General features: G+C 37.3%; 1 protein-coding gene across 1 annotated transcript in view; it reads right to left on the reverse strand.

Annotated features, from left to right (window-relative positions):
- LOC102811774 (migration and invasion enhancer 1-like) overlaps nt 1-7,955 on the reverse strand; it is a 27,697-nt gene extending 19,742 nt beyond the window's left edge. Inside the window, exon 1 of the mRNA XM_006865861.1 lies at nt 7,856-7,955. Within this exon, the coding sequence (XP_006865923.1) occupies nt 7,856-7,955 (100 nt within the window). The remainder of the gene's footprint in view (nt 1-7,855) is intronic.
- Nucleotides 7,956-12,011: the final 4,056 nt, after the last annotated feature.

Here is a 12,011-nt window from a genome sequence, read left to right on the forward strand (position 1 = left end):
GGGAGCCTAGATCCAGAGGGCACGGAGGAAGGTAGAATCTCCACTGAGTAGTATACAATCTGTCTTGGTGGGGCTAATGAAAGGAGATGGGGATAGGTACCTTGTGGTACAATAGTGAATAATTGTTATCAGGACTGACTGTGAGGGTTGGAAATGTAAAGGTGGACATTTTGTAGCAAAAGAGGGGGAATGGTTGACTTTGCAGTCCAGGAGAAGAGGTCCCTGGAACCATCAAGGGAGAAGAGCAGAGTGCGATACCGTACCTAGAGAAACGGTGACACCAGAGATGGAGGCAGAGATGATGATGTGAAGAGATGGAGCGTTTGGGGACTCTAGACCCAGAGAGGGAGAGGGGTTGTGTGCTGATGACTGGGGGGAGGGAGGGGGGGAGAGGGCAGGCTTGCAGGGTATACTCTTTAGTTGGTTGATGATGCATGGAGGGAATTGTAACCATGGCAATGAAATGATATATGATAGGATGAATGTAAAGCTATTGTTCTCCCACGTAAATTATCACATAATTCACAATAAAATGTTAAAAAAAAAAAAAAAAAGAATTATAAAACACGGATCTGCCCTTGATTGTTTTGTTGTCATTGTTAAGTGCCATCAAGTCGATTCCTACCCATAGCAACTCTGTATAGGGTTTCCAAGGAGCAGCTGGTGAGCTTGAACCACTGACGTTGCAGTTCAAACAACTTTGGAGTCTGACACATTAACTCACAGTACCACACCAGGATTCCTTACTCACTTAAAATCTACATAGATGAACATGGTCCTTAGTAAAGAGGTATGTACCTTTTATTCTGCCAATATTGCATCCTCATAAGGAGAGTAAAACTAACTTCTTATAGGGATGTATGACTTTCACCATGAGAGGGAGTGAAAAACCCCATTTAAAGAGGTAAATAAAAACTACAGAATTCTTAATATCTTTATTTTCCCTCACAGATAAAATGAAATATTGTTAGTGAAATATTATTACTGTAAGTAATTTGTAAACTTTTAGAATTACCCTCTGTTTCACTTGCATCATTCCTCACCTACATCCATGTATTGTTTAGTAGTAAAATATGCACCATGTGTTTAATGCTGTCAAGCCAGGAAGCTCAGGTGCTTAGATGAACAAATGGTCAAATACTAGAAAAATATTGGAGACAGACCCTGAAAGGAAGAAAATAAGTTGAAGTTCAAGATTCTAAAAGAAAGACAGATGTAAGGGCACTTGAAGCTGGACCTTAAAGCCATCATTAGAATTTCCTCTAGCAATTCATATTCATTTCAACCCATAAGGAAATCCCATTGACTCCTAAGGTGAAGCATTCTCAGAACTTTTACCTTCTTACTTCTTCTACCAATTTGGTCCAAGTCATCATCCTTGCTTACTTGATTATTTTAGCAATTTTCAAACTATGTGTCCTAATTCTAACATCTCATCCCCCTCATCCCTTCTTATTCTCTGCACAACAGTGTTCTTTTACAAGAACATCAGATCACGTCACTATCTGTTGTTGTTGTTGTTGTCAGGTGCCATCGAGTCGGAACTGACTCATAGCGACCCCATGCACAGCAGAACGAAACAATGTCCGATCCTGGGCCAACCTCACTACCTCCGCCACACTTGACACCATCAATGATGCCACCTGGCTGATCCATCTCGTTGGGGGTCTTCCTCTTTTTCTCTGATCCTCCATCTTTCCCAGCATGACATCCTTCTCCAGCGACTGTTCTCTCCGGACAATGTGTCTAAAGTATGAGAGACGAAGCCTGGCCATCTTGGCCTCTAAGGAGCACTCTGGTTGCACTTCTTCCAAAACAGATCTATTGGTTCTTTTGGCAGTCCATGGCACTTTCAGTATTCTCCTCCAACACCACAACTCAAAGGCATCAATTCTTCTACGATCTTCCTTATTCATTGTCCAGCTTTTGCATCTATATGAGGCTATTGAAAACACCATGGCCTGGGTCAGGCGCACCTTAGTCCTCAAGCTGACATCTCTGCTCTTCAATACTTTTAAAAGTTCCTGTGCAGCAGATTTGCCCAATGCAATACGTCGTCTGATCTCTTGACTGCTGCTTCCATGAGTGTTGATAGTTGATCTAAGAAGAATGAAGTCCTTGACAACTTCAATCTTTTCTCCATTGATAAGAATGTTGCTTATTGGTCCAGTGGTGAGGATTTTTGTTTTCTTGACATTGAGATGTAATCCATATCGAAGGCTGTGCTCTTTGATCTTCATGAGTAAATGTTTCAAATCCTCTTCACTTTCAGCAAGCAAGGTTGTATCATCTGCATATCGCAGGTTGTTAATGAGTCTTCCTCCAATCCTGACGCCACGTTTGTCTTCATAGAACCCAGCTTCTTGTATTATTTGCTCAGCATACAGGTTGAATAAATATGGCGAAAGAATACAACCCTGTCTCACACCTTTCCCAATTTTAAAACATTCAGTGTTCGCATGTTCTGTTCGATTTCTCAGAAGTACAATCTACTTAGACTAGTCATATCCTAAAACTGGCACATAATAAGGCCCTTTGTGATCATCACTCCTCACCTCTCTTCTTCATTATCTTTATGCTCATTTTATTTGTTTATTTTAGTTTCTTTCTCTTATGTTTTCTTTGTTCCAAAAATACTGGCCTTCTTGCTGCTATAAGATACACTTCCACTTTGGGGCATTTGATTCTCTTTAGATATTCCCATGATGTCCTACTTTCCTCCTTTAGGTTATAGTTCAAATGCCACCTTCTAATCAAGACTTTCCTTGGCTATCATATCTAAAATTACAACTTTTCATTCCATAATCTCTGTTTCTCTTCCCATTATTTTTCCCCATTAGCACTTACTACCATCTAGAATTTTGTATATTTTCTTGATTTTCTCTATTCTTTGTTACTCATTTCTCAGCCTTTGGCTAAGATCAAGTTCTTATCAGTTTAATATCTGATATATCCTCTATCCAAGGCCATGAAATGATTGCTCATCTGTCAGTTTGTCATACTGTGCTGACTTGTGTGTTGCTGTGATGCTACAAGTTATACCACTTGTATTTTAAATGCTAGAAGGGTTTCCTATGGTAAGCAGGTTTCAATGAAGCTTCCAGACTAAGACAGACTAAGAAGGACAGTTCCACAGTTTCTGAATGCTTAGCCATTGAAAACCTTATTAATAGTAGTGGAACATTGTCAAATAAAATGCTAGAAGAAGAGCTCATCGAGTTAGAATACACTAAAAACATGACTGAGGAATGTACCAAGTATAGATCTAGAAAAGAGTGGGAGTTGTCAAAAATGAAATAGAATGTATACGGATCAATATCCTAAGCATCAGTGAGCTGAAATGGAAAGGCATTCGTCATTTTGAATCTGATAATCATGAGGTTTACTATACATGGAACAACAAATTGAAGAGAAATGGTGTCGTGTTTATCAAAGGAAGTATTTCAAGATCATTCTTGACGTATAGTGTTGCCTGTGGTTGGATAATATCCATATTTCTACTAGAAAGAGCAGTTAATGCCATTATTATTCAAATTTACACACCAACTACTAAAGTCAGTGATAATGAAACTGAAGAATCCTACCAACTTCTTAATTATAAAATTGATCAAACATCCAATCAGGATGCTTTGGTAACTATTGGCTACTAGAATGTGAAAATTGGGATGGGAACAAAGAAGTCATTTAAAAATATAGCCTTGGTGATAAAATTGATACCAGATATGGCATGATAGAATTTTGTAAAACCAATGACTTCTGCATTGCAAATCTCTTTTTTTTTTTTCAACAACATAAACGTGAGTCTCACCAGATGGAATATACAGGAATAAAATTGACTACATCTGTGATAAGAGAACTAAGAGCAGGCATTGAGTTCTGTTGTGAATAGAGTCCCTATGATCTGAAAAGACTGGACTGGACAGCACCTAACAAGAAGACCCTAAAGTAGAATGTAAATTTCATGAACACATTGCTTTTTGTCTTTTGCTTTCTGTTTTATTCCCAGTGCAGATAACTGAACTGACATCTAGGAACTTTCAATAAATCTTATCTGATGAATGGATAAATTAGCAAATCATTGAGTAATAGAAAGGTCTCTGTGGACTCAGTTAACTTCATGTTGCTTTCAATATAATCCGAGACCTTTTGGCAAGGGATTAAGAACCCTTCACAAGGCATCCTCAGCTGATTTTTGCAGATTCGCTACTCATTATTCACCTTCCCATCCAGTATGAATTGTTTTTGTTGCTGAGTGCAACCAAGTCATGAACAATTGTTGTTGCTGTTGGGTGCCATCAAGTCAATTCCAATTCATGGTGACTCAATGTGACAAAGTACACTACTAACAACCATAAGGTATTCTTGGATTAATCTTTAACAGAGTAAATCTCCAAGTCTTTTCTGTTAGTGGGTGGATCCATGACTTTTTGATTAATAGCTAAATGCTTAACCTTTGTGCCACCAAGGCTACTTCAATAAAAATGTTATTTCTCCTTTGTATCCTTACCAGCCAATGGCAAGCTCCATGCCCTTGCTCACACTATGCCTTCTGCCTAGAAAGTCTCTCTTCATCTTTCCCTCTTCTTTCCCTAGCTAATCCCTAAACATCTTTAGAGACCTAACTCCAATGCCTTTTTCCTCTGTGAGTAATTAATTATTCCTCCCTCAGTGCTCCCAGAGTAGGTTTTACATGTCTCTTTTAAAACAATCAAATTATATCACAGTTATTTACACCCCCCAGAATGGAGCATGATGTCTGACACATAATAAATATTTGTTGAGTAAATCAATATCTAAGAGCTCCACATTTCTAGGTCCAACACAACAATGCAACCCCCACACTTATGTTATACCACATATTTCTTGGCAACTTGGCTATAATTATATTATTGTTATTGTTAATGTGAAGTAAAAGCACTCACTAGAGACTTCAAGCACTTTACATACATGATTGCATGTCATCATCACAGGTGATTTGTAAGTACCTGGCTTATCTGATTTTAAAGTTAAGGAAACTGAGTCATGTAAAGTTTAATAAAGGCCTGCTTTTTGAAAACGTGCTTTTGAACATAAAGCTGAACAATCTCCCGGGTATATTGCTTTTTCAAAAAGTCTGAGTCAAGTAAGATGCTGCTCAAATATACAATATATTTCACTTTCAGAGTGTTATCCATAAAGTGTATATTCAGAAGGTATGTAAATTTAGTTGGATTAAGGAATCTTACATTTGATTAAAAATATTTTTAATAGTGATCAAATGAAAATATTTTTAATGATACAAAATGAGTACAAAAACAAGACATTTTAAGGAATTAATCCATGAAATACTAGATCTTTCCATAAATGTTATAATAAAGGTATAGATATTTTCATAAATCCTATAATAAAGGTATAGTTAAACATGTTGTCCATTGAATAGAAAATTTCCTACACTAAAAATTTCCCATTTCTGCACAAAAATAATTAGCTCCAGAGGCACAGTGAAAATTTTATCAGTTTACCCATCTAAACATTTTTCTATTTCCCACCATGTTAGCTATCTTCATTAACCTCAAGTAATTCATTAAAGGGAAGGGTTAAAATAAAACTGAAAATAAAACCTGGTGTTGGTTAAGTCTTTTATGAAAGGCCATTCACTTAAGGGAGATATAAAAGTAAAGGGGAACATTTTCATTTATATTTAGTAGTTCAAAAAGAATCCTAGATTCAAATGTCTTCCTAAGGGCAAAAGACTAGCTTGGAAAATTACTTGAGGGATACCAATCTGTATTTTTAAAATTCACAGCTTTTACTTCATGACTCAAGGCAGTGACCAGTCAGTAGTAGAATTGTCAACTACCATGCAAGAAAGCTTTGGTAGAGGAATGGTTGCAAGTTGGGATCCTAACCTCCAGGTCAGCAGTTTGAAACTACCAGCTGTTCCATGGGAGAAAGATGAGGCTTTCTGCTCCCATAAAGCTGTACATCCTCAGAAACCCTCTACAGTGCCCTTAGGATTGGAATTGATTCCTCGGCACATAATCAACCAAATAACTGTGCAAGAAAGCCAGGTACAATTCCAGCCAACACACCTCAAGAGCCGTCACCACCCAACTTTCAGTGGAATCTTGCAGACTACTGTGATTCTAAACAGATTTCAGCAGAGTTTCCAAACTACGACAGACTAGGAAGAAAGTTCTGGTAGTTGGCTGATATACTTCTGAAAATCAGTCAGTGAAAACCTTATGGATCACAAAGTTCTTATTAATGATCTTGGGATGGTGTAGGATCAGACAATATTTCATTCTGTTTCTGCAAGAGGTTAATATGAGTTGGGGGTTATCTCTATATCAGCAAACAGCAACTTTTAAAAATTAAAAGAAATGGCTAGACATTTTAATATGCCTTTTCCTATACTTATTTTTGTTAAAATTTTATTTAGATAATCCTTTTTAGGGTTGCCTTAGTATATGTTGTCCTTTTTGAGCTAAAAGTCTTTGTGTATTTAATTGTTTAGGGTGTGTCAAAATTTTTTTTTACAATTTTAATCTGATTGTTTAAGAGTACATTTTTTTTTTTAAAGACAAAACTTTTATTTCACTTAGATATCTTATAAACTTTTTTTCTTTAAAAAATGTGACAAACTTCAAAATTGGAAAGATAAAATTTCGGATCCCCTTGTACAGAAAAAAAAAAAAAATAGGGCAGTATCTCTCTGGGGAGTATGGATTTTGGATTAAGTCATAACAGATAGCTTTTCCTTGATTGAGGTGAAAGGTGGTCCTAACCTAGGGGATGAACCTGTGAGTATTTCTATAGGTAAACACTTTCAGGGTAGGACTGTAAATGTGGTGGTTCTCTAAAGAAAACCTCTGTGGGTTTGTGTGTGTGTGTGTGTGTGTGTGTGTGTTTTTGAAGGTTTCTAATCAAAAGTCATCATAAAACTTCTGGAAAATGAATCTAGAAGATTGCAGGAGATTTTAGAGGAACATTGCTATTGGAAAAGATTTAGACTTATTCTCCAATAGATTTATCCCTGCCTATCCATACCAATCTGGTTTACAAAATGCCTTCAAGAAATATTTCCAATCCATAATAATGCACAGGAAGCTACAGTTTAGCACAACTTTGGTGAAACTCCAGTACCACGCCCCAAATACTACCTAAAATTTTTGTTGTAGAATTTAGGTTTAAATATTTTGCTTTTGGAAAATTTGTGGGTTAAAAAACATAGTATGTGGCAGACATGTTTGTGTTATATTATATCTGATTTGGAAGTATAAATATTACCACCACTATGAGCACTTATTTTTAAATGTTATGTCAAGTTATAAGTAAGTCTGTGGTACAGTGAAGTCTGGCTCTTTTAGCCATAGTCTTTATAAACTCCCACCAAATGATTGAGTGGGACCATGCAAATGGGAAACTCTAATGTAGGGAATTAGTTAGTTTTGCCATCCCATTGAGTTTTAAATTAGCCATCTCAGTCACCAAGAAAGGAGAGCCATGAGCTGAGCCCAGAGATGCTGTGACCTAAGAGCCAAGAACCAGAGGCCGGAGCACGAGACAGAGAAATGGGTTTCCTGGCCAACAGAACAAGTAAAGTTGAGTGCTTTTAGGCAGCAGTCTGGCTTACAGAATGGGATGCCTTTTGGACATTCATTGGCCAAATTTCAAACACCTTTGAGCAGTAAAAGAATGGCAGGGCAGTATCTCTCTTGGGAGTATGGATTTTGGATTAAGTCCTAACAGATGGCTTTTCTGTGATTGATGGGAAAGGTGGTATTAACCAAGGAGATAGACCTGTAAGTATTTCTATGGGTAAAAAACTCTAGGGATAGGATTGCAAATGTGGTGGTTCCCTAGAGAAAATCACCTAAAACTACAGGTGCTAAAAGAGCTTTGTAACTCTTGCTCAAGCAGTGCAGAGGCCAACAGGCCATGTGACTGAGAGGTGGAGGATTAGAGAGAGGCATGCCCGCAGGTATGCATGGCTGAAGAGAGTTGCTGCTGACTGGAAGAACTGTGCCTGAACATTTCTGTATCTTAATTGTAACGTGTTAATTTCCATAGTAAGCCCCATAATCATGGGTATTTTCTATGAGTTCTGTGGTTAATGGGTTATTAAAGACAGCACAGAACTAGAAGTTGCTGTGGAAGGGACGGTTGTGTCAGATTTGGTAAAGCTTGGAGGGTAGAAGCATGTATGACCTCCTCCTCACGGGAATCAAGGGCTGATGCTGATGGCGAAGTCAAAGGAGTCAAACACTATCCTCATGCCATTTTTACAAGTCACAAGCATCTGTGAGGAGAGTCCATGTGGACACAAATTTAGCAGTTATTTTTCTCCCACTATTTCCTTTTCTATATGCATAATTAATTTGTTCTATATAGCACACTTTAACCATGAAAACTTGAGTAAGAAGATTCTTTCTGAAATGAATCACTCATTTAACATGCCTACACATACAGGTCACATAGCAAAACAACATAAAATCAGTGCTAATCCATTACAATTTGAATAAAACTTCAACCTCAAATTGGAGAACGACTCATGGATAGATACAAGAATAATTAAAAAAAACAAAACAAAAAAAAAACATAGCACCTTGAGAACAAATAGATATCTACCAAGATTTTCTTTGAAACTGAAACTCAACTAGATCATACCAACAGCAAGGCACATTAGGTTTGATCTTGTCAAGACCAAAAAGATTGGTAATTATTTTGGAACATGTACTGTTGACTTTAATTGTCATAAAGTCTTGATTTTAAGCAATCCTTTATATGATATTCTCCTTTGTCCTCCTTACTTATTGTTTTCATAGCTATGGCATAACTGGCTCATTTTTGTTTCCATTTAAATGATACTGAAGTAGGAGCTCTTTTAGAAAATCATAGCATCTCTGGTCACGGTGAACTCATTAACATTCCTGATCATTGTGATCTTTACGGTTGTGCCTGATAGTTGGAATTTCTCTTTGCTGCTACTAATTTTCACAACCTCTAAATAACCCACTGTCACCCACTGGATTCCAACTCATCATACTCTATTGAGAGCTTTCTTGGTGAGACTGCAGATGGTAAATCTTTACAGAAACCAACAGCCTCTTCTTTCACCCATGGTGGGTTTGAACCTCCACTTTTATGGTTAGTAGCCCAATGCCTAACCACAGCATTACCAGGGTTCCTTCAACTACTAAATATGCCTTTTAAAATGGCTGGGAGATATACAAGGAACCATATAAACTAAACATCAAAATGTAAAATATTATGCCTGTAATAAGTGAATATGGAACCCTGGTAGTATAGTGTGTTACAAGTTGCACTTCCAACTGCAAGGTCATCAGTTTGAATCCACCATTCTGCTCTGGTAAGGATTTGCAGCCTTTGGACCTTTATACAGGTGCTAGGTGAGTCAGAACTGACTTAACAACATAAGTGAATAGCTTAGGAAAATGCAATCTGTATCTTGGCAACAACTTCACCAAGAAATCACTTTTCGAAGTTATTTTTGTTTGCTTTAAGTTGTTGGTCATTAAAATTCATTAATGATTAGAAAACAATTTACCAGTCCAACCAATCTCCCTAGAGTTTTCACTGGGAAGAACAAAAATTACCATCTGCAAGCTCCTATGATAAGGAATATTCATTTGCAAAGCAACACAAGAAATGTTCATGTTTTGGGACTGATTAAAAGCATTATTAAATATTCATCAATACCTCTATTTCCTTCTTCCCCATTCTTGTATTCTGTCAGCAACACTGACTGATTGTTGTTGTTAGGTGGCATTGAGTTTATACTGACTCAGAGTGACCCTATGCACAACAGAACAAACCACTGCCCGGTCCTGAGCAAACCTCACAATTGTTGCCACGGTTGAGCCCATTGATGCTGCCACTTTGCCAATCCATCTCACTGAGAGTTTTCCTCTTTTTCTCTGACCCTCTACCTTACCAAACATGATATTCTTCTCCAGCCACTGGTCCTTCCTGACAATATGTCTGAAGTATGAGAGATGTTTGGCCATCCTGACCTCCAAGGAGCACTCTGGCTGCACTTCTTCCAACACAGATCTGTTTGTTCTTTTGACAGCCCATAGTACTTTAAATATTCTCCTCCAAAACCATACCTTAAATGCACCAATTCTTCTATGGTCTTCCTTATTCACTGTTCAGCTTTTGCATGCATATGAGGTTATTGAAAATACCATGGCTTGGGTCAGGCTCACCTTAATCCTCAAGCTGACATCTCGACTGATAAGGTCCTATAATCTAACAATTACATAAGCAAATGCAAGGGGAAGTATCACTGAGCTCATAAACATCAGAGAAATGTGTTCAGAATGCAGACTGGTAGCTTGAAACTTTTTTTCTCATTCCTTTTGAGAAGGTACTGTTGTTGTTAAGTGTCGTTGAGTCAGTTCCAACTCATAGTGATCCTGTATAGTGTTTCCAAGGAACAGTTGGTGGGTTTAAACCTTTGACCTTGCTTATCCAGTGCTTGTCCTACAGAGCCAAGGCTCTACAGTAATGACAGAAAATGGATCTGATATTTTATAGTAGAGCAATTTTGTTTTGTTTAAGGAGAAAATATTTGTCACCTCAAATAATATGTTTTGAGCTATGTTGTTTTTATATAATATTTTCCTCCATCAGCTCCATAGCCAACACTGAGATCATAGAGGTGTGACTAAGGAATTACATCTTCTGTCCCCTTCTAGCAAGGTGACCACTCTGTAAGAACTCCAGTTCTCAGAAACTGTGACTCATACTCTGAGCAAGCCCATTAAAGGTCATATAAGTAATGCCAGGAAAGGATGTGGCTCCCTGCCAAGGTCTCTCTTCCCATCTCATAAGGCAAAGCAATATTCATGTTTCCAAATGAGTACACGCAGTTTTATTTACAAACCTGAATATCTTAGCCAGTCATAGGGGTGATATCGCAAATGAAGTACAGCGGCACCTGCAACATCAGTAGATTGAGATTTGTGACAGACAGTCACAGCACTGAAGTTAGAGGTGCGTCTGGCTTGACATGGGGCTGGAAGCAAAAATTATTATATTATACAATAATCATATTCTAATGCTTATTGTAACATTTACTGAAGTGAATGACAAGAGTAGAATATCATTAACAAGCCTCCACAGTTTAACATGGCAATGCTCCTGAAAAGAAAAGAACATTGGCTTTTGTCATAATTCCATTAACTATTCCCAATTTGAATGACTGATGAATGGCACTTAACTGTTTTCCTGTCTTCAAATTTTAGCAGCTTGGTGGTATTGAACTTTTGAACTTGTGGCCACATACATATCATATTGCAGCATCCTCTTTTCACCTTTTATGTAGGTGCCTAAAGTAGTGTTACAGCAGGAGACGTGCATGTTGACTATTTCAAGTCAAAGTTGACCCTTGTTGATAGCTAAATTTGCTACCTGAGAATGTGGTATTTGAGTTACAGAAAAAAAAAAAGAAATTTTCTAAAAGGAGTAAAAAAAAAAAAAAAAGAAATTTTCTAAAAGGAGTAAAAAAAAAAAAAAAGTAGAAACAATGCAGAGATGGTTTTCATTCATAAAGTCACAAATATTATTGCCACAATCTAGGTGCAACTACTTTATAATAACTCCAGTATTCCTTATCTCTTTTCTTTCATCATCTCCCTCTTCTATTATCTTGTTGCTTCTTCCTAGTTTTCTGTAGCAAAATAATTCTGTGTGTTGAAAGTCACTATGGATCTGTAAAAATCTAAAGCAATTGCTTCTTTGGATTTTGCTGTGAATGAAATCATTCATCTAAATCCCTCCTTTCTTTTTAGTTTTTAAGAACCATTGACTCTCTAGCCCTTTCCTTCCTCATCATACATTTTAGCAAAGCTCTAAACCTTTGCTGAATCTATTTCTCTACCTATTCTACACTGAAGTCATGATGAAATGTAACTGGATGGCACCAGAACTAACTATAGGGACTTATTAGCAAGGACTTAAAAGGAGCCCTGAATGTTGTCCAGCAGTTTTATACATTTCACTTG

This window comes from Chrysochloris asiatica, unplaced genomic scaffold (assembly GCF_000296735.1).
Source record: "Chrysochloris asiatica unplaced genomic scaffold, ChrAsi1.0 scaffold00084, whole genome shotgun sequence".
NCBI lineage: Eukaryota > Metazoa > Chordata > Mammalia > Afrosoricida > Chrysochloridae > Chrysochloris > Chrysochloris asiatica.